This window comes from Chlorocebus sabaeus, chromosome X (genome assembly GCF_047675955.1).
Source record: "Chlorocebus sabaeus isolate Y175 chromosome X, mChlSab1.0.hap1, whole genome shotgun sequence".
Classification (NCBI taxonomy): domain Eukaryota; kingdom Metazoa; phylum Chordata; class Mammalia; order Primates; family Cercopithecidae; genus Chlorocebus; species Chlorocebus sabaeus.
In genome coordinates this window covers 97,200,207-97,223,798 of record NC_132933.1, presented here as the reverse complement: position 1 = coordinate 97,223,798, position 23,592 = coordinate 97,200,207, and the positions used below count along the sequence as shown (strand labels likewise).

Below are 23,592 nucleotides of genomic sequence, written 5' to 3'. Positions count from 1 at the left end.
AGCTGACCAGCACCGATTGTCCAGCAATCCCTAGTGAGATGAACCCAGTACCTCAGTTGAAAATGCAGAAATCACCTGTCTTCTGTGTCGCTTGTGCTGGGAGCTGGAGTCTGAAGCTGTTCCTATTTGGCCATCTTGCTCCGCCCCCGTTGGTGTCTTTTAATTGGGACCTTTAGCCCATTTACATTTCAGGTCAATATTGTAATGTGTGAATTTGATCCTGTCATTATGATACTAACTGGTTATTTTACACATTATTTGATGCAGGTTCTTCATAATGTCATTGGTCTTTATATTTGGGTGTGTTTATCCAGTGGCTGGTACTGGTTTTTCTTTTCCATATTTAGTGCTTCCTTCAGGAGCTCTTGTAAGGCAGGCCTGGTGGTGACAAAATCTCTCAGTATTTGCTTGTCTGGAAAGGATTTTTTTTTCTCCTTTGCTTATGAAGCTTGGTTTAGCTGAACATGAAATTCTGGGTTGAAAATTCTTTTCTTTAGGAATGTTGAATATTGGTCCCCTACTCTCTTCTGGCTTGTAAAGTTTCAGCAGAGAGATCTGCTGTTATTCTGACTGGCTTCCCTTTGTAGGTAACCTGACCTTTCTCTCTGGCTGCCATTAACATTTTTTCCTTTGTTTCAACCTTCGTGAATCTGATGATTATGTGTCTTGGAATTGATCTTCTTGAGGAGTATCTTAGTGGTGTTCTCTGTATTTCCTGAATCTGAATGTTGGCCTGTCTTGCCAGTTAGGGGAAGTTCTCCTGAATAATATCCTGAAGTGTGTTTTCCAACTTTGTGCATTCTCACTGTCACTTCAAGTACACCAATCTATTGTAGGCTTGGTCTTTTCACATATTCCCATATTTCCTGGAGGCTTTGCTCATTTCTTTTCATTCTTTTTTCTCTAATCTTGTCTTCACGCCTTTTTTCAGTAAGTTAATCTTAAACCTTTGATATCCTTTCTTCCATTCGATTGATTCAGCTATTGATACTTGTGTATGCTTCACGAAGTTCTCGTGCTGTGTTTTTCAGCTCCATCAGGTCATTTATATTTCTCTCTAAACTGGTTATTCTATTTAGCAGTTCCTGTAACCTTTTATCATGGTTCTTAGCTTCCTTGCATTGAATTAGAACATGCTTCTTTCACTCAGAGGAGTTTGTTATTGCCCACCTTCCAAAGCCTACCTCTGTCAGTTCATCAAACTGATTTTCCATCCAGTTTTGTTCTCTTGCTGGAGAGGAGTTGTGATCCTTCGGAGGAGAAGAGGCATTCTGGTTTTTGAAATTTTCAGCATTTTGTGCTGGGTTTTCCTTATCTTCATGGATTTATGTACCTTTGATCTTTGAGGTGGATGACCTTTGGATGTGGTTTTTGTTTGGGGGTTCTTTATGTTGATGTTGTTTTCTGTATCTTTCTTCTAACAGGCTCCTCTTCTGCAGGTCTGCTGCAGTTTGTTAGAGGTCCACTCCAGACCTTGTTTACCTGGGTATCACCAGTGGTGGCTGCAGAGCAGCAAAGATTGCTGCCTGTACCTTCCTGTGGAAGCTCCGTCCCAACGGAGTACTACCCTCATACCAGTGGGTGCTCTTCTGTATGAGGTGTCTGTCGACCTCTTTTGGGAGGTCTCTCCCTGTCAGGAGGCACAGGGGTCAGGGACCCACTTGAGGAGGCAGTCGGTCCCTTAGCAGAGCTCAAGAACTGCACTGGGAGAATCCTCCTTGTCAGTATCAGCTGCTTTCTTCAGAGCTGACAGGCAGGAGCATTTAAGTCTGCTGAAGCTGTGCCCACAGCTGTCTCTTCTCCCATGTGCTCTATCCCAGGGAGATGGGAGTTTTTTCTATAAGCCCCTGACTTGGGCTGCTGCCTTTCTTTCAGAGATGTCCTGCCCAGTGAGGAGGAATCTAGAGAGGCAGTCTGGCCACAGCCCCTTGCCAGGCTGTGGTGAATTCTGCCCAGTCCAAATGTCCCGGCCTCCTTTGCACTGTCAAGGGAAAACCGCCTACTCAAGCCTCAGTAATGGCTGATGCCCCTCCTTTCACTAAGCTCAGTCATCCCATGTAGACTTCAGACTGCTGTGCTGGCAGTGAGAATTTCAAGCCAGTTGTTCTTAGCTTGCTGGCTCTGTAAAAGTGGGACCCGCTGAGAGAGACCAGTTGGCTCCCTGGTTTCAATCCCCTTTCCAGGGGAGTGAATGGTTCTGTCTTGCTGGGGTTCCAGGTGCCACTGGGGTACAAAAGAAAAAAACTACTTCTTCTAGCTTGGTGTCTGCCCAAACGGCCACTCAGTTTTGTGCTTGAAACCTAGGTCCCTGGTGGTGTAGGCATATGAGGGAATCTCCTGATACGCAGATTGCAAAAGCCGTGAGAAAAGTGTAGTATCTGGGTCGGATAGCACAGTCCCTGTCGGCTTCCCTTGGCTGGGGAAGGGAGGTCCCCAGATCCTTGCATTTCTTGGGTGAGATGATGCTCCACCCTGCTTCTGCTCTCCCTCTTTGGACTTCACCCACTGCCTAACCAGACCCAATGTGATGAACTGGGTACTTTAGTTGGAAATGCAGAAATCACTTGCCTTCCTCGTTGGTCTCTCTGGGAGCCTCAGACCAGAGCTGTTCCTATTTGGTCATCTTCTCAAAGGTCCTTATTTTTATATTTTTATGACTACTGCATGTTGGATGTTCTTTAGTATTCTATCTTCCAATTAACCAACTTACTCTTTGACTATGTCCAAATGAGTTTCTCTCATCTATTGCATTTTTAAATTTCAGTGACATTTTGTATTCAATATTTTTATTGCTTTTTTATTTCTACCTGTGTTACTTTCATTGCACATATTTTTTATTATATTCACTTTTTGTTGCTTTGACTATACTGAACATAATTATTTTATTATCCAGGCAGCTGTATAACATTATTGTTTCTTTGAATGAATTCATTACCTAGCTAATTATTCTTGTTGTTAAATTTCTTCATGTATTTTTGGAATTTGGGTTTTCTGCCTGATTTGAATGGATAGTTTTGGTTCTCCACCTCTTGCCTACGTTTATTCATTAGCCTGTGCTCCCTCAACCCTTTCTAGAGGCTTTTTGGTTGCTTTCTCCCAGCACTCCAGGCTTCAATCCACTACCACATTTCAGAATGGAAGTTCTGAGTTACTGTCTCATGATGTTGCAGAGAATACTACAGATCCAGTAGAATCAGTTACAATTGCTAGTGGGCTTGGCCCAAATTCTGGTTGCAAGGTTTCATCAGTGATGTTCTTCTTTCCTAGACCTGCAGTTTGCCAGGGTTTGGCAGGATTCCTTTTTTAGCTTCTTTTCACAAGCAGAGGTAGTCCCTAGGATGGGGCTAGAATGCCACTGAATTTTAGTCTCCTTTCTTCCCCCACCAATAAAAAAAATCTCTGAACTTTTAATTCCTGCTTGATAATTCAGAGTCCAGCAAGCCAATGGCTTAGTTGCACTCATCATTCTGCTTTTCTCTTGTCTAATAAGATGCTTTTTTTTTTTCTTACATTTGAGCTTGATTTTTTTTTTTATGGTCTGTTTATCTGTGTAATTTTTTATTCCTTATTTATTTGGAGTAGAAAGAAGAGGGTTGTTAAAGTGTATTAAATTAGTGTACCAAATTGACCTGGCCATAATATGTGTTTAATATATGTATGTTGGTGTGACTTGTCCTGAGAATAACAAAAAGCAGCTGAGATTATGTGAAACATGTACTGGACCTAAAATCCTGACTCTACTCTCTGTATTCTGTATGTTCTTGACATGCCATTTAATTCGTATCGCAGAATAGATTCATTGCGTTAAGTTGTGCAAACTTGACCCAGGATATAGCCATCTCCACAAGGTTTTTATCTGATTTTATATTTTCTTTTTTTTTGTAGACAGTCTCTTTCCCCTTTCCAGGCACTTGAGGCTGAACCCTTGGAAAGAAAAACAAGCAGTAAGTGGCAATTAACAAGGGGTTATTGCCTTTTAAAGGGTCTCAGAACACTTGAAAAAAAGTATTCCAAATAAAAAGTCACTTTTCTCTCTCAAGTTCAAAACTCTGGAAGCCTTGGAATAAAGTAAGGCTCCAGATTTTTTTGTTGGATTGAGGTTTTCAGTTCAAATTGCAGCTCCTAAAGTAAGGATTAAAATTCAATTTGACGACTCCCAAGTTAAGTAAGCTTTCTATGCATAGTTATTTAAATCAATCCTCTTTGTTTGTCACTATGATTTCTGTGTGATATATTCACGTTTAAGAACCAGTGTTGCCCTTATAAAGAGTAACATAATAAAAGTTTACATTTATGGAACATTATAATTGTCAAACGCTAAACTTAGGCCTTGATACACACGATACATAAATTAATGATATACGTTAAAGTATTTCATTTGATATTCTCAATAACTCATTGAGGTAGGACTTTTTATTATCTTCATTTTACAGATGAAGAAGCTTAGTAAGGTGTGACAGAAACAAGTTGGTGAGTCTATTAGCAATCACTTATTCAAATAGCCTACTTTAGTTTGCTGCATGTACAGGTACTTCAAACACAGCATTTCCAGAACTGAACTCTGTCATTTTTGGTGCATGTGAGAATGCTGAGGAGTTCTCCAGAAACTCAAAAGGTTAATCTGATTGCTAAAGAGAAAAGCTAAAGAAAATAGTGTTAACATAATAAATCCTTTCACAGATTCTTGGGCATCCAGTGGCCTTTGTACATGGATATAAATACTTACCACTACTTGTACATTGCCTCCTGCTCTATTTTATGAAATTCAAATAACTTATAAATAAAGATTTTAAAACTAATTTTTAGTGACCATCTAAACATTGGTTACCAATTTGATGAATTAAATTTCCTAAAAGCTTTAAACTGCAATTACAAATTTGACGTGGCCTTTTTTGAAACACTTCAAACAGCTCGACTCGTATATGAAATCTACACAAATACAATGATTAAAAATATATCCATGCATTTACATTTAAAGTTACTCTACAATATGAATACCACAGGTTTAATTTATTTATTCTTTATTTGCAGTCTTGCATTTTTTTCTTCCTTGAGCTAACTTATTTTATCTTCCCAGAATTTTAGTACTTTTATTTCTTTTTACATTTTCCTAGGATTTCAATAATCTTAGTCAAATGAGAGGAAAAAAGAAATAACATCTCAGACATGCCAAGCTAACAGAATACAGGTTATCAACTAAATTGATTCTTGGGGCAAGAGGGTCATAAGACATCATTGGGTTGCTCAAAATGATTTAACCATAAGGTATTGGCTGAAGTCCTTTTAATAACAATTTTCTATTTATTATCTCATGGTACTAATTCCCTATCCATCACACAGAGGTGTTTTGTTTTTGCTTTTGTTTTGCTTTTTTGGCAACTTGTCTTTGACAAAAATGGAGCATTCTTTAATTTATACATGTTTGCTAGTATCCATTATCCTGTCCTGTCTTCTTGCTATATTTATCTAGTCTGTTAGCATTATTCAGATTTATGTATTCTTTATTAATATTTCATTATAATTATTAGGACTTCTGAAAGGATTTATTTTTTAGAAGATAAGGGATTGAGTTTTCTTAGGTAGTTTTTTTCTTTTTTTCTTTTTTATTTTTTGAGACAAAGTCTCACTCTGCCACCAGGCTGGAGTGCAGTGGTGTGATCTCCACTCGCTGCAACCTCCGCCTCTCAGGTTCAAGCAATTCTCCTGCCTCAGCCTCCTGAGTAGCTGGGACTACAGGTGTGTGCCACCACGCCCAGCTATATCTTGTATTTTTAGTAGAGATGAGGTTTCACCGTGTTGGCCAAAATGGTCTTGATCTCTTGACTGCGTGATCCACCTGCCTAGGCCTTCCAAAGTGCTGGGGTTACAGGTGTGAGGCACTGTGCCCAGCCGGTAGTTCCTTTCTTTAAATCATGTTGTTAATCATCTTGCAACACTCTATTGGACCTATTTATACGTGATTATTATTTGTGACCATCAGTATTAATCTGTCTTACTAGTTCTTGGTATACATGGCGGCTGGTCTTTGTGTGAGTTAGAATAAAGATGTCCCATCTAGGAAGATACAGTTTGGCCACATGGTGACCGAATGGCTCCTCTGTGTGAATTAAAAAGAGACACCACTTTGGAATTGACACAGCCACAGAACCAGAGCACATGGTTTGGAAAACAGAGCTCAGGCTAAATTTTATGCTATCTTGTTGGGCACTGTATTAGTCAGGGTTCTCTAGAGGGACAGAACTAACAGAATATATGTATATATAAAGGGAAGTTTATTAAGTATTAACTCACACGATCAGAAGGTCCCACAATAGGCCATCTGCAAGCTGAGGGGCAAGGAGGGTCAGACTGAGTCCCAAAACTGAAGAACTTGGAATCTGATATTCAAGGGCAGGAAGCATCCAGCATGTGAGAAAGATGTAGGCTGGGAGGCTAGGCCAGTCTAGTCTTTTTATGTTTTTCTGACTGCTTTATACTCTAGCTGCACTGGCAGCTGATTAGATGGTGTCCACCCAGATTAAGGGTGGGTCTGCCTTTCCCAGCCCACTGACTCAAATGTTAATCTCCTTTGTCAACCACCTCACAGGCACACCCAAGATAATTACTTTGCATCCTTCAATCCAATCAAGTTGATACTCAGTGTTGACCATCACAAGTCCACACCTTGTCATCTTGAGCCCATACACATCTCCTGAGATCATATGTAATCTTCAAATAAAAACAACAATAAAGTCATAATTACGATTAATATAAAACAACTATCCTTCGTACACCTGGAAATGCACCAATCCCCAATCCAAATACTATTACATAAAGTTAACAATATTTAAATGCTGATATGAAGTCAATAAATCTTATGTCACATGAGAACAGAAAAAGGAAATAAAATTAAAGTATTTTCTTAGTGCAAGTGTATACATGCACAAACATGTTTTTAACAAAAGGAGGAGGAAATACTCATGACAATTACAGTCCTCGTTTCTGCAGCTGGTTATGTGGTCATAACTGGTACTGATGACTACCTTCTTCTACTATCCATTCTTTATTCCCTTTACCTTTAGCAAGCACCTCAGCAGGTTGTGGGTTTTTTTTTTTTTCCTTGGTGGAGTGACCCAAACCTTCATTCTTGAAGGTCTGGGCCATTTATAGTCCTTCCTGGATTGGACTGTTGTAGTTTCCCATTGACCTGAATCACAGGGCATAGTAATACTAAGAGATGCCTTAATTGATCTCTTGTATTCCATACATGCACTTCCTTACCTCCGTTGTGGAGTAAAAGACTGATTTCATCTTGATACTCTGGGTCTGTCACCTCAGTCAACACTCTAACTCCCTTCTTAGCCTGTTGACTTAAAGATAGGAGGAGCCCAAAGTGTCCATGTGGCAATCTTAACTTCCAGTTGAATGGATTTGTTGTTGTGTCTCCTGCTGGCATCATTCCTCCCTCTGGAGCTAAGACCTCTAGACCAGCAGAATGTAATGTCATGGAAACAGGAAGCAAAAATTTTGCTAGTGGATCACTATGTGTCATGGCAAATGGTGCCACTTCCACTTCCACCCCTTGATTCCTGGACCCATGAATCCTGGCTGTGGGAGAAACTATCATATACTGGACGCTGATTCAGAGTATACATAGCCTTCTGGAGAACTTTGCCCCAGGCTTGCAAAGTATTGTCACCTAGTTGGCATTGCAATTGTGACTTCAAAAGGCCATTCCACTGTTCTATCAATCCAGCTGCTTCAGGATGTTGGGGAACATGGTAAGGCCAGTGAATTCCATGAGCATGAGCCCACTGCTGCACTTCTTCAGCCATAAAGTGAGTGCCTTGGTCAGAAGCAATGCTGTGTGGAATACCATGACGGTGAATAAGGCATTCTTTGAGTCCACGGATGGTAGTCTTGGCAGAAGCACTCCGTACAGGATAGGAAAACCCATATCTGGAGTAAGTGTTTATTTCAGTGAGGACAAATCTCTGCCCTTTCCATGATGGAAGAGGTCTAATATAATCAACCTGCTGGCTGATCATCCCAAGGAATGATGCCATATTGAGGACTCAGTGTTGGTTTCTGCTGCTGGCAAATTGGGCACTCAGCAGTGGCAGTAGCCAGGTCAGCTGTAGTGAGTGGAAATCCATGTTGCTTAGCCCATGTGTAACCTCCATCCCTGCTACCATGGCCACATTGTTCATAGGCCCCTTGGGCGATGACAGGGGTGGCTGGGAAAAGAGGCTGAGTGGTGTCCACAGAATGGGTCAGCCTAGTCACTTGATTTTTTTAAAAAAATTTATTTATTTATTTATTTATTATTATACTTAAATTCTAGGGTACATGTGCATAACATGCAGGTTTGTTACATATGTATACTTGTGCCATGTTGGTGTGCTGCACCCATCAACTCGTCAGCACCCATCAACTCGTCATTTACATCAGGTATGACTCCCAATGCAATCCCTCCCCCCTCCCCCTCCCCATGATAGGCCCCGGTGTGTGATGTTCCCCTTCCCGAGTCCATCAGTGACAGACTGGATTAAGAAAATGTGGCACATATACACCATGGAATACTATGCAGCCATAAAAAAGGATGAGTTTGTGTCCTTTGTAGGGACATGGATGCAGTTGGAAACCATCATTCTTAGCAAACTGTCACTTGATTATTAAAATCCTCCTTTGTTGAGGTCACCTGTTGGTGAGCACTCACATGGGATACAAATATCTTCAGAGTTTTTGACTCTTCAGGTCCATCTACATGCCTCTTCCCCAAATTTTTTGTCACCAATTTTCCAGTCATGCTTCTTCCAAGTCCCTGATCATCCAGCCAAAGCATTGGCTACACCTCATGAATCAGTATATAATCCCGCATCTGTCCATTTCTCCTTCCATGCAAAGTGCACAACCAGTTGCACTGCTCGAAGTTCTGCCCACTGTGGAGATTTCCCTTCATGGTTCTTCTTCAGGGATGTCCTAGAAAGGGGCTGTAGTGCTGCAGCTGTCCACTTTCAGGTGGTGTCTGCATATCATGCAAAACCATCTATGAACCAGGTTCTAGTCTTCTCTTCCTGTGTCAACTGATCATAGCGAACTCTCCATGAGGCCATTGGTGCAGGCTTGGGGAGAGAAGGCAGGGTGGCAGGAGTGGAGACCATGGGCATTTGAGCCACTTCCTCATGTAACTTACTTGTGCCTTCAGGATCTGCTCAAGCCCGATCACGAATATACCACTTCCATTTGATGAAGGAATGCTGCTGTGCACGACCCACTTTATGGCTAGATGGGTCAGAAAGCATCCAGTTAATGACAGGCAGTTCAGGTCGCATGGTGACTTGATGACCCATAGTCAAATGTTCACTTTCCACCAAAACCCAGTAACAGGCCAAAAGGAGAGTAGTTATCTGCAGAAGATGGCAAGACCTTGCTCCAAAATCCTAGAGGCTTCTGCTGCGATTCGTCAATGGGGGCCTGCCAGAGGCTCCAAACAGCATCCCTATCTGCCACTGACACCTCAAACACCATTGGATCTGCTGGGTCCTATGGCCCAAGTGCAGAGCAGCTTGCACAGCAGCCTAGACCTGTTGCAGAGCCTTCTTCTATTCTGCACCCCACTCAAAACTGGAAGCCTTTCGGGTCACTTGATAAATGGGCTGGAGTAACACACCCAAATGAGGAATGTGTTGCCTCTAAAATCCAAAGAGGCCCACTAGGTGCTGTGCTTCCTTCTTGATTGTAGGAGGGGCCAAATGCAGCAACTTATCCTTCACCTTAGAAGGAGTATCTTGACAGGTCCCATACCACTGGACTCCTAGAAATTTTACTGAGACTGAAGGTCCCTGAATTTTAGTCAGATTTATTTCTCACACTCTAGCACGCCAGTGTCTCACCAATAAGTCCACTGTGTTTGCTACTTCTTGCCCACTGGATCTAATCAGTATAATGGCACCAATGTAATGGACCAGTGTGATATCTTGCAGAAGCAAAAAGCGATCAAAGTCTCTTCAAATAAGATTATGACACAAAGCCAGAGAGTCAATATACTCCTGAGGTAGGACAGTAAAGGTGTATTTCTGGCCTTGCCAGCTGAAGGCATATTGCTTCTGGTAGGCCTTATGGACAGGAATGGAGAAAAAAGCATTTGTCAAGTCAGTGGCTGCATACCAGGTACCAGGAGATGTGTTAATTTGCTCAACCAATGAAATCACATCTGGTACAGGAGCTGCAATTGGAGTCACCACTTGGTTAAGCTTACTGTCACTCTCCAAGAGCAATCTGTCTTCTGCACAAAACAAATGGGCGAGTTGAATGGGGATGTGGTGAGAATCACCATCCCTGTGTCTTTCAAATCCTTGATGGTGGCACTAATCTCCACCATCCCTCCAGGGGTGCAATATTGTTTTTGGTTTACTTTTTTTCTAGGTAGAGGCAGCTCTAATGGCTTCCTTTTGGCCTTTCCCACCATAATACCCCTCACCCTACCAGTCAGGGAGCCAATGCAGGAGTTCTGCCAGCTGCTAAGTATGTGTATGCCAATTATACACTCTGGCACTGGGGAAATGACCACCGGATGAGTTTGGGAACCCGCTGAACCCACTGTAAGTCGGACCTGAGCTAAAACTCCATTAATTACCTGACATCCATAAGCCCCTACTTTAACTGGAGGACCACAATGACGTCTTGGGTCTCCCGAAATCAACATCAGCTCAGAGCCAGTGTCCAGTAGTCCCCCAAATGTCTGATCATTTCCGTTTCTTCAATGCATAGTTACCCTGGTAAAAGGCCAAAGGTCTCCTTGTGGAGGGATGGGAGAAACAGTAACAGTATAAAAATTGTCAGTAGTGTAACAGGGTTCTTCCTCAAGGGGACCCGGCCTCCCCTTCATTCAAGGGGTTCTGGGTCTGTAAACTGGCTCAAGCCTGGAAATTGATTGAGAAGCCGTGATTCTCTGTTTTTATAATTCAAATTAGTCTTTTGTCCATTCGACCTAGAAGTTTTCTGCTTATATAAATTAAGTAGGAATGCAGTAGGCTTCCTATCAATTTCACTTCTAGGAACACCATGATTAATTAGCCAATGCCAGAGCGCTCTCTCTCTGTCTCCCCACCCCCCATATATATACATACACACACACACACACACACACACACACACAAACACAAAGGGGAGTTTACTAAGTATTAATTCACACTATCACAGGATCCCACAATAGGCTATCTGCAAGCTGAAGAGCAAGGAGAGCCAGTCTGAGTCCTAAAACTGAAGAACTTGGAGTCTGATGTTCGAGGGTAGGAAGCATCTAGCATGGGAGAAAGATGGTAGGCCGGAAGATTGGGTCAGTCTAGTCTTTTTATGATTTTCTGTCTGCTTTATATTCTAGCCATACTGGCAGCTGATTAGATGGTGCCCACCCAGATTAAGGGTGGGTCTGCCTTTCCTAGCCCACTGACTCAAATGTTAATCTCCTTTGTCAACACCCTCACAGGCACACCCAGGATCAATACTTTGCATCCTTCAATCCAATCAACTTGACATTCAGTATTAACCATCACAGGCACCCTTGGGCTGCATGCAACCTATACAACTATACACAGCAGTCACTGGTATCGTACCTGTTTTTGTGGAACCACGTATAGCTTATTCATCGTTTTTCCTGTATTCTTTCCTGTTTGCCCATTGATAGAAACAAGTATATATCTATGCTTTACAAAAGACATATACTTAAAATGAAAAAAGTACCCATGAACATTTAGCAGTTTCATATATAAAAGCAACAAATCTTAAAAATCCTATGGCAATTTTTTTCATTACAAGTACCTACTTTATTTTATTTTTTTTTAAAGATAAAAGGTCTTATTCCACCGACCAGGCTGGAGTGTAGTGGTACCATCACAGCTCACTGCAGCATTGAACTCTTGGGCTGAAGCAATCTTCCCACCTCAGCCTTCTGAGTAGCTAGAACTACAGGTGCATGCCATCAAGCACAGCTGATTTTAAAAAATGTTATAGAGGCAGAGTCTCACTGTGTTGACCAGGCTGGTCTCAAGCATTTGGCTCCAAACAACCCTCTTGCCTTGAGCTCTCAAAGCACTGGAATTACAGGCATGAGCCACTGCATGCAGCCCACAACTACCTTTTGTATTTTTAAGAGTATCATCATATACTTATAACATTTAGCAGACTAAAAGAGTTTCAATTAATCATAACATATGTGGTAAAAAAAAAGTTAGAATTTGGTAGTGAGAGCCCTTTTAAAGTGACTTTTCATCCTTTTAACACTGCTCCTCACATTCTTGAAGGAATTTTTTATTGTAACAAGAGGGTTTATTAGTATTGCTGACTTTTTCTTGTGAGAACTCAATATCATGAGAACAGCAAGGGAGAAATTCATCCCCATGATACAATCACCTCCCACCATGTCCTTCCTCCAACATTGGGGATTACAATTCAACATGAGATTTAGGTGGGAGACAGAGCCAAACCATACCATTGGGACTGCGTGTGTGTGTGTGTGTGTGTGTGTGTGTGTGTGTGTGTGTGTGTAAGAGACAGAGCAAGCATAAGCATGCCCATGCTAAAGAGGTATTTCTAAGGTCATTATGAGTTCTCACCACTTTTTCCAATTTAGCTTATTATGTTGTTGTACCATTCTTTACTTATAACATGTGGTTTCATCAATCGCTGACATTTTTGCCTATATCAACACTTGGGATAGGTTTGGACCTGGGAAACAGGCTACCCACAAATATGAGTTTGAGTACTTTTCCAGAGCATGTGCAAAATGTCCCTGTCTCCTTTTCTGGAGCACACTTAAGCAACATTGGGTTCTAACATGTGTTTGAGAGTAACGAACACCATCTTTTGATGGTTACCATCTTACTCTGAAACTCATATAGTTTTATGGGTTTTGCTTTGTATAGTACATATACTGTGTTGAATGTGTACCTGGTTGGCATGTGCTAGCCTGTTCTCCATATCTCTGCTTCTGGGTAACATGTCTTTTAAGCCTAAGTAATATTTTCTATGGGATCTCTTTTGATTCCTATTATCTGGGGTTAAGTTGTTCCTCTCTATGGTCTTCTGTTGCAGTGTCTAATACTCATCACAGTGTATTTTAACTTTCTCTTCACTTCTCTGTCTTTCCCCGTTACTCTGTGATATCCTCTCGGGTTGTGTCTTACTCATCTGCCAGACCTATTACATACTTCTTGGAACATGCTGGATGCTCAATACATAAATATTGAATGTTTCTAAATGAGGCCTAAAGAAACAATACACAGTGATAACTTGGTTTTATTAGCCAATATCTAAGGATTGGAGCACTTTCCCAGGTGAAGATGGAAGAGAAATTCTGTAACACCAGAGCCCCCATTTAAGGAATAAAAGACTGCTGAGCACTAAAATGCTGCCAGGTTCTCTGTGGTTGGCATAATAAGCTAAATATTTCAGGTTAATCTCCTGCTTTTCCAAGATCAGTGCTCCACTGGCAAGGAGATCCATTAATTCCCTGTGGGAAGATGGAGGCAGTGTTTTTATTAGAGAAGGCTTTCTATTGTCTTAAAAGATGAGTAGAGGTTTGTTAAGTCAAGGCAATGGGTAGTAAGCCATTTTAAGCGAATGTTTTTGAGCAAAGAGACATGAGAAAAAGATCGGTGTGTGGTGAAGATCCCAGCATTTCAGTATTTCTTGGACGTGAAGTATGAAGCAAGAAATCTAGGGTGTTATGTTAGCCTGGAAAGGTAAGCAGAAGTGATTTTGGAGGGCCTTTTATGTTGCATTAAGTTATAAGATTTTATGTTATAATATCAAAATAGAGAAGATTGGTATAGTGAGTAAAAGCACATGTTCTGCAGTCAGGTTGCCTATATTTGAAAGTCAGCTCTGGCCTTTACTAACTCTGTGACTTAGGCTTTTTTGTGCCTTATGTTTTTTACTCTGTAAAGGAAGAGTAAGAGTACCTCCTTCATACGATTATTTTGAAGACTTACGAGTTAAATAGAGTGCTTACAGCATTCTGTAAGAATTAACAGTTGGTACAACTGTTGTGTTATTTTTTATATTTATGCTGTAGAAAGACCACTCAGGCCATCTGTGTGAAAGATCATTTAGAGTAGAAGAGAACCAGAGTGTGAAAACCATATGGAGATTAAAGTGCCTCTCCAATAGCTCCCAATGACATTTGCTGGATATGTTTGCAACATAGTCCTATGTAATGACTTTAATGAAATAGCGTACTTTACACATGGATTTTGTGCAAACTGAATTAAAGGAAACCTTGGCATTTTGTTTTTCTTACAAATATCCTGAGCATGAACTTATTGGAAAAAGAAGCTCTGGGGCTTTCAGGACCTTGCATACTGTGGATAACTTTTGGTCCTACTGTTCAGCATATAGTTCAGAATTCATTTCCTGAGAAGGTGACCTGGAGAGAGGAAAGCCAGCTGTTTCCCAGAAAAGGATTAAAAATGGCAGCAAGGTTAGATTCTAGTATCAGTATGAGAATAATAGAAGCCATGTTCTGATAGTTACCATCTTACTATAAAACTCAGGTTGCACATATTGCTGCCTGTTGTATATCGTATGTTGAGTATGATCAAGAGGCAATGGGTATAGTGAAAATAAAACAAGATCTGGGTTGTGAATCTAGCTCTTCTACTTACTTGTTTATGTAGATCTCAGTTGCCATATCTGTGACATGAGGTTAATAATACCATGTTATCTTGCAGGGCTGTGATGAAAATCAGTTGAGATCATCTATGTGAAAGCACTTAACAGAAATCCAAAGGCACTTGATGAATGAAATGATTTTTTAAACCATTAAGGAAGACTCAGAAATATAATGTGATCTATACATATGTTTGTCCCTTCATTAAATGAACTCATCAAGAGTTTAAATATGTACCAGATGATCACCTGTTATGCAAGTCACCGTAGTTTGCACATAATTCAAAGTTTATAATTCCTCTCGAAGCGACTTTCTGCTTCCAATCAAAGCTCAAGAATTCCACCTAAAAATGTTTTTCTGCTCAAAAGCTCTTTTTTATTACTTCCATGTTTTGAGCCTTGTTCCAGAAAGCTGAGGTTTCTCCGGGTCTGACCACTAATCAGTGAGGCATTGTTGCCTCTTTCTTCAGTGCTTCTAGCTGGCCTACTGATAAGCTCCCTAGGTGAGGATATACTACATTAAAAAATGGTGCCCAAACAACAGCTTTAAGCGCCTGCTAGATCTCTGTTCTTCCAGAAGTCTCTCTCCACCTATCTCTCCACTAAAGATGGACTTAAAACTAAAAGATTGTGAATTTTGGTATAGTCTCCATGGCCAGGTCCCAGGGCTGCTGGACTGGGACATGGGGAATGAGTTATTTCTGCCTTGTACCACAGACCAGTGCCCTTTAGCTGAGCAGATCCTTGCCAAATACAAAGTCCAAGTAATTAAGCCCCCAGAGATGCCTCAGAAGAGGAGACCCAGTCCTGATGAAGATGGTCCTCACTGTGAACCCAATCTGTGGATGTGGGTGGACCCCAATATCTTGTGCCCCCTTGGCAGCCAGGAGGCCCCAAAACCCAGTGAAAAAGAGGATCTGACAAGCATTTCTCCTTTCCCTCAGCCCCCATTAAAAGATGAAGAGTCTAACTGCTCAGAGGACAAAGTGGTAGAGTCTCTGCCATCTTCCTCCAGTGAGCAGTCTCTTTTACAGAAGCAGGATGTCTATTCCCCCAGTGAGTTTGAGCTCACAGAAGAGGAGGCTGAGGAACAAGAGGACAACTCCCTCCTGTCCCCTGAAAGGAAGTGCTTCCAGAGTCAGAAGCTACGGCAAATCAACAGCCAAGTGAAGTCCTGGCAACGGCCCCCTCTCAATTGTAGCCACCTTATTTCCCTAGCATTAAGAAACAGCCCCCACTGTGGCCTCAGTGTGCAGGAGATCTACAGTTTCACCCGACAGCATTTCCCCTTTTTCTGGACAGCTCCAGATGGCTGGAAGAGCACCATTCATTACAATCTCTGCTTCCTGGACAGCTTTGAGAAGATGCCAGACAGCCTTAAGGATGAAGATAATGCAAGACCTCACTCTTGCCTTTGGAAGCTCACTAAGGAGGGGCACCGCCGCTTTTGGGAGGGGACTCGTGCCTTAGCCTCTGCTCAAAGGGAGAGAATCCAAGAGTGCATGAGTCAGCCAGAGTTGTTGACCTCTCTCTTTCATCTTTGAAATACCACTGCTCCCTTTTTGGAATACTGCCTTCCTTACTGTGCTTACTTATCCCCTGACTGATATTCATTAATCTCTAAACTTACCCAGCCTGGTTGGTGCCAAGCCTGTCTTTAGCTACTCTTACAATAATAGTGTTAAGTAAAGTTAGAGGTGGGTACACGGGAAGCAGAACTTAAATCAAGGTGGAGAGTCATGGAAAGTCACACAAGGAGAGTGGTTGCTGTTCCACATATTGAGCAAAGGAAGGAAATCCTAGAAACAATGGCATGGAAACTAAGGAAAGAAGGATGTGTTTTGTGAAAGAAAGGAATTTTGTTTGTAGAGAGTATTTTCACACATTAAAGTGAACAGTGGAATATAAAGCATAAAAGGCAGGATGGAGCCAAGCCATGGAGAACCTCGAGTGCCATGTGAAGAGAATTTGACTTGTGATGGAGAATCAAGTTTCCTCCTCTACCATTCATCAACTACATCTCCTTTTTAAGTAACCCATTCCATCCTTCAGAACCTCACTTTTCTATTTCTGGCCCTGGACTTCTAAGCCTTGTTTCTTTGTCATCTAATTCTAATATTAACAAATAATCCTGAACAGCTACTTTTAGTTTGTATGTTGAACGTCCTTTGAAATATTCCTGTATTAACCCCAAGCCTTTTGATGATAAAGGTTTGTTTTTCATTCTTTTTAGTTCTCAAGATGTTATTGAAGACATGCTAATGCGTCAAGGTCCATCTTAGATGTTGAGGATAAAAAGCTGAGGGATACTAGTGGGAGACATATTTATAATGTAAATATGATAAAACAGATGTGAGAAATTGACATGGAAGTGGGGAGACATTCTTCCTGGGAAAGACATTAAAGGCATTGGAAAAAATACATTTTGAGCTAGTTTTGAAGAATAAATAGAAATTTGCTGGACTGGTAAACTGAAGTAGAGGCATTACAGAGGCAACAATGTGAAAAAAATGGATGGAGTGTTTTGGGGGGATAGCATGAAGTTCAGTGTGTCTTAAATACATGAGGACCATGAGTGACTAAGAGAAAATTATTAGGTGTTTGGACTTGTGGGTTTTTGGGAGCCAAGAGGCATCAGTGGTGTTTTGCTAAAAAACAAACAAACAAGAAAAGAAACAAACCAGCAGCAACAACAAACATTTCAGCATTTGTTTTTCTAATTTCAAAATTATCTTTAACATCTTTTCTATGCAAATAAACTTTTGTGTGCCAGATTTAAGAATAGCTTTTTGCCTTCAATGTTATTAAAAAATATCCAGGAGAAAATAGATTTTTAGGTATAAATTTAGTTGCAAAACCTTCATAATGGGGGTACAAAAATGCCTGTAAGTTACAAAAGCATTTAATTCAACATAACTGTAACTCTTTTGAAAGTTTACATTTTTTCAATGAACTATTATAGCTCATACAAAATTGTATATTTGCTAAATCACAAAACAACATTTGCAAACAGTATTTTTTGAAAAGGAATTGTAAATGTTACTTCTGTATCATAAGGCAAAGACGAAGTTAACAGAATACCTTGGAATTAATAAAATATTCTGCATATGAGTAGTCACCATTTGCTTCTCATTTTTCTCCCAAATTAACACTTACTAGTAAAAGAGCTGGATGTGAAATTAATGAGACTATTTTTATCACAAACTACACTTCTAATATACCTAGTCTGTGAATTTTTCAAACAAGACAAACTTTCATTTTTAGAACTAAACCTGCATTTTTCTGCTGCAACCTAGTACCTTTGAGTTTTGAACTCTTTTCAGTATTTTCTGATCCTTATTTCTGCTCTCTGGTTGCATGAAAAAAAAAGCAGTGGCTGGACATGGTGCTTCTTCAGTAACCTCAGATGATCCAGATATACCTTCAGAGGAACATTTTTTAAAAAAATTATAAATTGCTGTAATCGAGTGCAAAATAAAGGAAACTTGAGTTGCTTTATTCAGCTTTCAGTTTCTGGGAGGCTTAAGAGTCATAAGAATTCTGGATAACAAAAGAAAATAAGGCTGTGCTTATAGAGTTTGTTCTGCCATATTTTTTCTTAATGATTGCTATTTTATTATTACCTTTCCTGTTACATGTGACGTACACATCAGGTGTTAAAAGGTACAGTACATTCTACAACTGAGCACCATTTTCTGTAACTGAACAGGCAAAGAAATGACACCAAACATCTGCATCTGGCTAAAAATAAACATTAAAATGATGAAAAAATGGCTAAAAATAAACACTATTAAATCACATCTAATATTTGATACTACATGATTCAATACAGCTATAAATACAATTATACAAAATATGTTAACATCAAAGAATACAACTAAAATTAAGACAGCAAACAAATCCTATATAACTTCTTTAAATAGGAAAATACTTTTGAAGTATGCACGTAGCTGCCCATTCTTTTAAAGAAAATCTACTGCAAGCAAAGCTATCAACCTCCAGAAAAATCACACATAGCATTACTAAGCATATCCCCAAAAAGTGTACAATATGTGCATTTGGAAAATATAATATTTTAAAAATTGTAAACAACAGGTGAACTTCATATTTATAACAATGTGAAAAGAAGTCCCATTTTTAACACTGTTGTATAAATAATTGTCTTTATGTGAAAAGACCAAATCTACATTTGATTGGTGTACCTGAAAGTGACGGGGAGAATGAAACCGGTTGGAAAACACTCCTCAGGATATTATCCAGGAGAATTTCCCCAACCTAGAAAGGCAGGCCACATTCAAATTTAGGAAATACAGAGAACACCACAAAGATACTCCATGAGAAGGGTAACCCGAAGACACATAGTGGTCAGATTCAACAAGGTTGAAATGAACGAAAAAATGTTTTTTGTTTTGTTTTGTTTTGTTTTTACAATTAAAGGCATTTATTGAGAACGTTATTTACACAAGTCTCCACAGCCTGTACTTTGGGTAGATTATTTTAATCTCCACCATTAGCCCTATGAGGTAGGCATTGTTTTTTTTTTTTTTTCTTTTTTTCTTTTTTTTGATTATACTTTAAGTTCTAGGGTACATGTGCACAATGTGCAGGTTTGTTACATATGTATACTTGTGCCATGTTGGTGTGCTGCACCCATCAAATCGTCAGCACCCATCAATTCATCATTTACATCAGGTATAACTCCCAGTGCCATCCTTCCCCCCTACACCCTCCCCATAATAGGCCCCGGTGTGTGATGTTCCCCTTCCCGAGTCCAGGTGATCTCATTGTTCAGTTCCCACCTATGAGTGAGAACATGCGGTGTTTGGTTTTCTGCTCTTGTGATAGTTTGCTGAGAATGATGTTTTCCAGCTGCATCCATGTCCCTATGAAGGACATGAACTCATCCATTTTTATGCCTGCAAAGTATTCTATGGTGTATATGTGCCACATTTTCTTAATCCAGTCTGTCACTGATGGACATTTAGGTTGATTCCAAGTCTTTGCTATTGTGAATAGTTCCACAATAAACATACTTGTGCATGTGTCTTTATAGCAGCATGATTTATAATCCTTTGGGTATATACCTGGTAATGGGATGGCTGGGTCAAATGGTATTTCTAGTTCTAGATCCTTGAGGAATCGCCATACTGTTTTCCACAATGGTTGAACTAGTTTACAATCCCACCAACAGTGTAAAAGTGTTCCTATTTCTCCACATCCTCTCCAGCACCTGTTGTTTCCTGACTTTTTAATGATTGCCATTCTAACTGGTGTGAGATGGTATCTCATTGTGGTTTTGATTTGCATCTCTCTGATGGCCAGCCAGAGAAAATGGTCGGGTTACCCACAAAGGGAAGCCCATCAGACTAACAGCAGAACCATAGGCAGAAACTCTATAAGCCAGAAGAGAGTGGGAGCCACCTTCTAAAAGAAAAGAGTTTTCAAACAAGAATTTCATATCCAGCCAACCAAAGCCTCAAACTAAGCTGAGAGATTTTGTCACCACCAGGCCTGCCTTACAAGAGCTCCTGAAGGAAGCACTAAACACAGAAAGGAACAACCGGTACCAGCCACTGCAAAAACATGCCAATTTGTAAAGACCATCGATGCTATGAAGAAATTGCATCAACTAATGGCCAACACAAACAGCTAACATCATAATGACAGGATCAAATTCACATATACCAATATTAACTGATGACTCAAGACCCCTCAGTGTGCTGTATTCAGGAGACCTATCTCAAGTGCAGAGACACACATAGGCTGAAAATAAAAGGGTAGAGGAAGATCTACCAAGCAAATGGAAAGCAAAAAAAAAAAAAAAAAAAAAAAAGCAGGGGTTGCAATCCTAGTCTCTGATAAAACAGATTTTAAACCAACAGAGATAAAAAGAGACAAAGAAGGCCATTACATAATGGTAAAGGGAACAATTCAACAAGAAGAGCTAACTATCCTAAATATATATGTACCCAATACAGGAGCACCCAGATTCATAAAACAAATCCTTAGAGACCTACAAAGAGACTTAGACTCCCACACAATAATAATGGGAGAATTTAACATCCCACTGTCAGTATTAGACAGATCAATGACACAGAAGGTTAACAAGGATATCCAGGAATTGAACTCAGCTCTGCATCAAGCAGACCTAATAGACATCTACAGAACTCTCCATCCCAAATTTACAGAATATACATTCTTCTCAGTACCACATCGCACTTATTCCAAAATTGACCACATAGTTGGAAGTAAAGCTCTCCTCAACAAATGTAAAAGAACAGAAATCACAACAAACTGTCTCTCAGATCACAGTGCAATCAAATTAGAACTCAGGATTAAGGAACTCGCTCAAAACCACACAATTACATGGAAACTGAACAACCTGCCCCAGAATGACTGCTTGGTAAATAACAAAATGAAGGCAGAAATAAAGATGTTCTTTGAAACCAATGAGAACAAAGACACAAAGTACCAGAATCTCTGGGACACATTTAAAGTAGTATGTAGAGAGAAATGTATAGCACTAAATACCCACAAGAGAAAGCAGGAAAGATCTAAAATTGACACCCTAATATCACAATTAAAAGAACTAGAGAAGCAAGAGCAAACACATTCATAAGCGAGCAGAAGGCAAGAAATAACTAAGATCAGATCAGAACTGAAGGAGATAGAGACCCAAGAAACCCTTCCAAAAATTGATGAATCCAGGAACTGGTTTATTGAAAAGGTCAACAAAATTGGTAGACCACTAGCAAGACTAATAAAGAAGAAAAGAAAGAAAAATCAAATAGATGCAATAAAAAATGATAAAGAGGATATCACCACCAATACCACAGAAATACAAACTACCATTAGAAAATACTATAAACACCTCTATGCAAATAAACTAGAAAATCTAGAAGAAATGGATGAATTCCTGGACACATACACTCTCCCAAGACTAAACCAGGAAGAAGTTTAAGCACTGAATAGACCAATAGCAGGCTCTGAAATTGAGGCAATAATTAATAGCCTACCAATCAAAAAAAGTCCAGGACCAGTTGGATTCACAGCTGAATTCTACCAGAGGTACAAGGAGGAGCTGGTACCATTCCTTCTGAAACTATTCCAATCAATAGAAAAAGAGGGAATCCTCCCTAACTCATTTTACGAGGCCAGCATCATCCTGATACCAAAGCCTGGCAGAGACACAAAAACAACAAAAAAGAATTTTAGACCAATATTCCTGATGAACCTCGATGCGAAAATCCTCAATAAAATACTGGCAAGCCGAATCCAGCAGCACATCCAAAAGCTTATCCTCCACGATCAAGTCGGGTTCTTCCCTGGGATGCAAGGCTGGTTCACCATATGCAAATCAAGAAACATAATCCATCACAAAAAAAGAATCAGCAACAAAAACCACATGATTATCTCAATAGATGCAGAAAAGGCCTTTGACAAAATTCAACAGCACTTCATGCTAAAAACTCTCAATAAACTAGGTAGTGATGGAATGTATTTCAAAATAATAAGATCTATTTATGACAAACCCACAGCCAATATCATACTGAATGGGCAAAAACTGGACTCATTCCCTTTGAAAACTGGCAAAAGGCAGGGATGCCGTCTCTCACCACTCCTATTCAACATAGTATTGGAAGTTCTGGCCAGGGCAATCAGGGAAGAAAAGGAAATAAAAGGTATACAATAAGGAAAAGAGAAAATCAAATCGTCCCTGCTTGCAGATGACATGATTGTTTATTTAGAAAACCCCAGTGTCTCACCCCAAAATCTCCTTAAGCTGATAAGCAAATTCAGCAATGTCTCAGGATACAAAATCAATGTGCAAAAATCATAAGCATTCCTATACACCAATAACAGATAAACAGCCAAATCATGAGTGAACTCCCATTCACAATTGCTACAAAGAGAATAAAATACCTAGGAATCTAACTTACAAGGGATGTAAAGGACCTCTTCAAGGAGAACTACAAATCACTGCTTAACAAAATAAAAGAGGTCACAAACGATGGAAGAACATTCCATGCTCATAGATAGGAAGAATCAATACCCTGAAAATGGCCATACTGCCCAAGGTAATTTATAGAATCAGTGCCATCCCCATCAAACTACCAATGACTTTCTTCACAGAAGTTGAAGAAACTACTTTAAAGTTCATATGGAACCAAAAAAGAGCCTGCATTGCCAAGACAATGCTAAGCAAAAGAACAAAGCATCATGCTACCTGACTTCAATCTATACTACAAGGCTACAGTAACCAAAACAGCATGATACTGGTACCAAAACAGAGAGACCAATGTAACAGAACAGAGGCCTCAGAAATAACAACACACATCTACAACCACCTGTCTTTGACAAACCTGGCCAAAACAAGAAATGGGGAAAGGATTCCCTATTTAGTAAATGGTGCTGGGAAAACTGGCTAGCCATAGGTAGAAAGCTGAAACTGGATCCCTTCTTTACACCTTATATAAAAATTAATTCAAGATGAATTAAAGACTTAAATGTTAGACCTAAAACCATAAAAACCCTAGAAGAAAACCTAGGCAATACCATTCAGGACATAGGCATGGGCACGGACTTCATGACTAAAACATCAAAAGCAATGGCAACGAAAGCCAAAATAGACAAATGGGACCTAATGAAACTAAGGAGTTTTTGCACAGTAAAAGAAACTACCATCAGAGTGAACAGGCAACCTACAGAATGGGAGAAAATTTTTGGAATCTGACAAAGGGCTAATATCCAGAATCTACAAAGAACTTAAACAAATTTACAAGAAGAAAAGAACCCCATCAAAAAGTGGGCAAAGGACATGAACAAACACTTCTCAAAAGAAGACATTTATGCAACTTCATCATCATTGGTCATCAGAGTAATGCAAATCGGAACCGCAATGTGGTATCATCTCACACCAGTTAGAATGGTGATTACTAAAAA

At 40.0% G+C, this 23,592-nt stretch overlaps 1 protein-coding gene across 1 annotated transcript; it reads left to right on the top strand.

Annotated features, from left to right (window-relative positions):
• Positions 1 to 15,257: 15,257 nt before the first annotated feature.
• Positions 15,258 to 16,193, top strand: FOXR2 (forkhead box R2). Its single transcript, XM_007991853.3, has one exon. It carries the CDS (start codon positions 15,258 to 15,260, stop codon positions 16,191 to 16,193), a length of 936 nt encoding a protein of 311 aa, XP_007990044.1.
• The last annotated feature ends 7,399 nt before the right edge of the window (positions 16,194 to 23,592 follow it).

What these genes read in the sequence shown, in the direction of transcription:
- FOXR2 (XM_007991853.3), top strand. Translation starts at nt 15,258, where the DNA reads ATGGACTTAAAACTAAAAGATTGTGAATTTTGGTATAGTCTCCATGGC.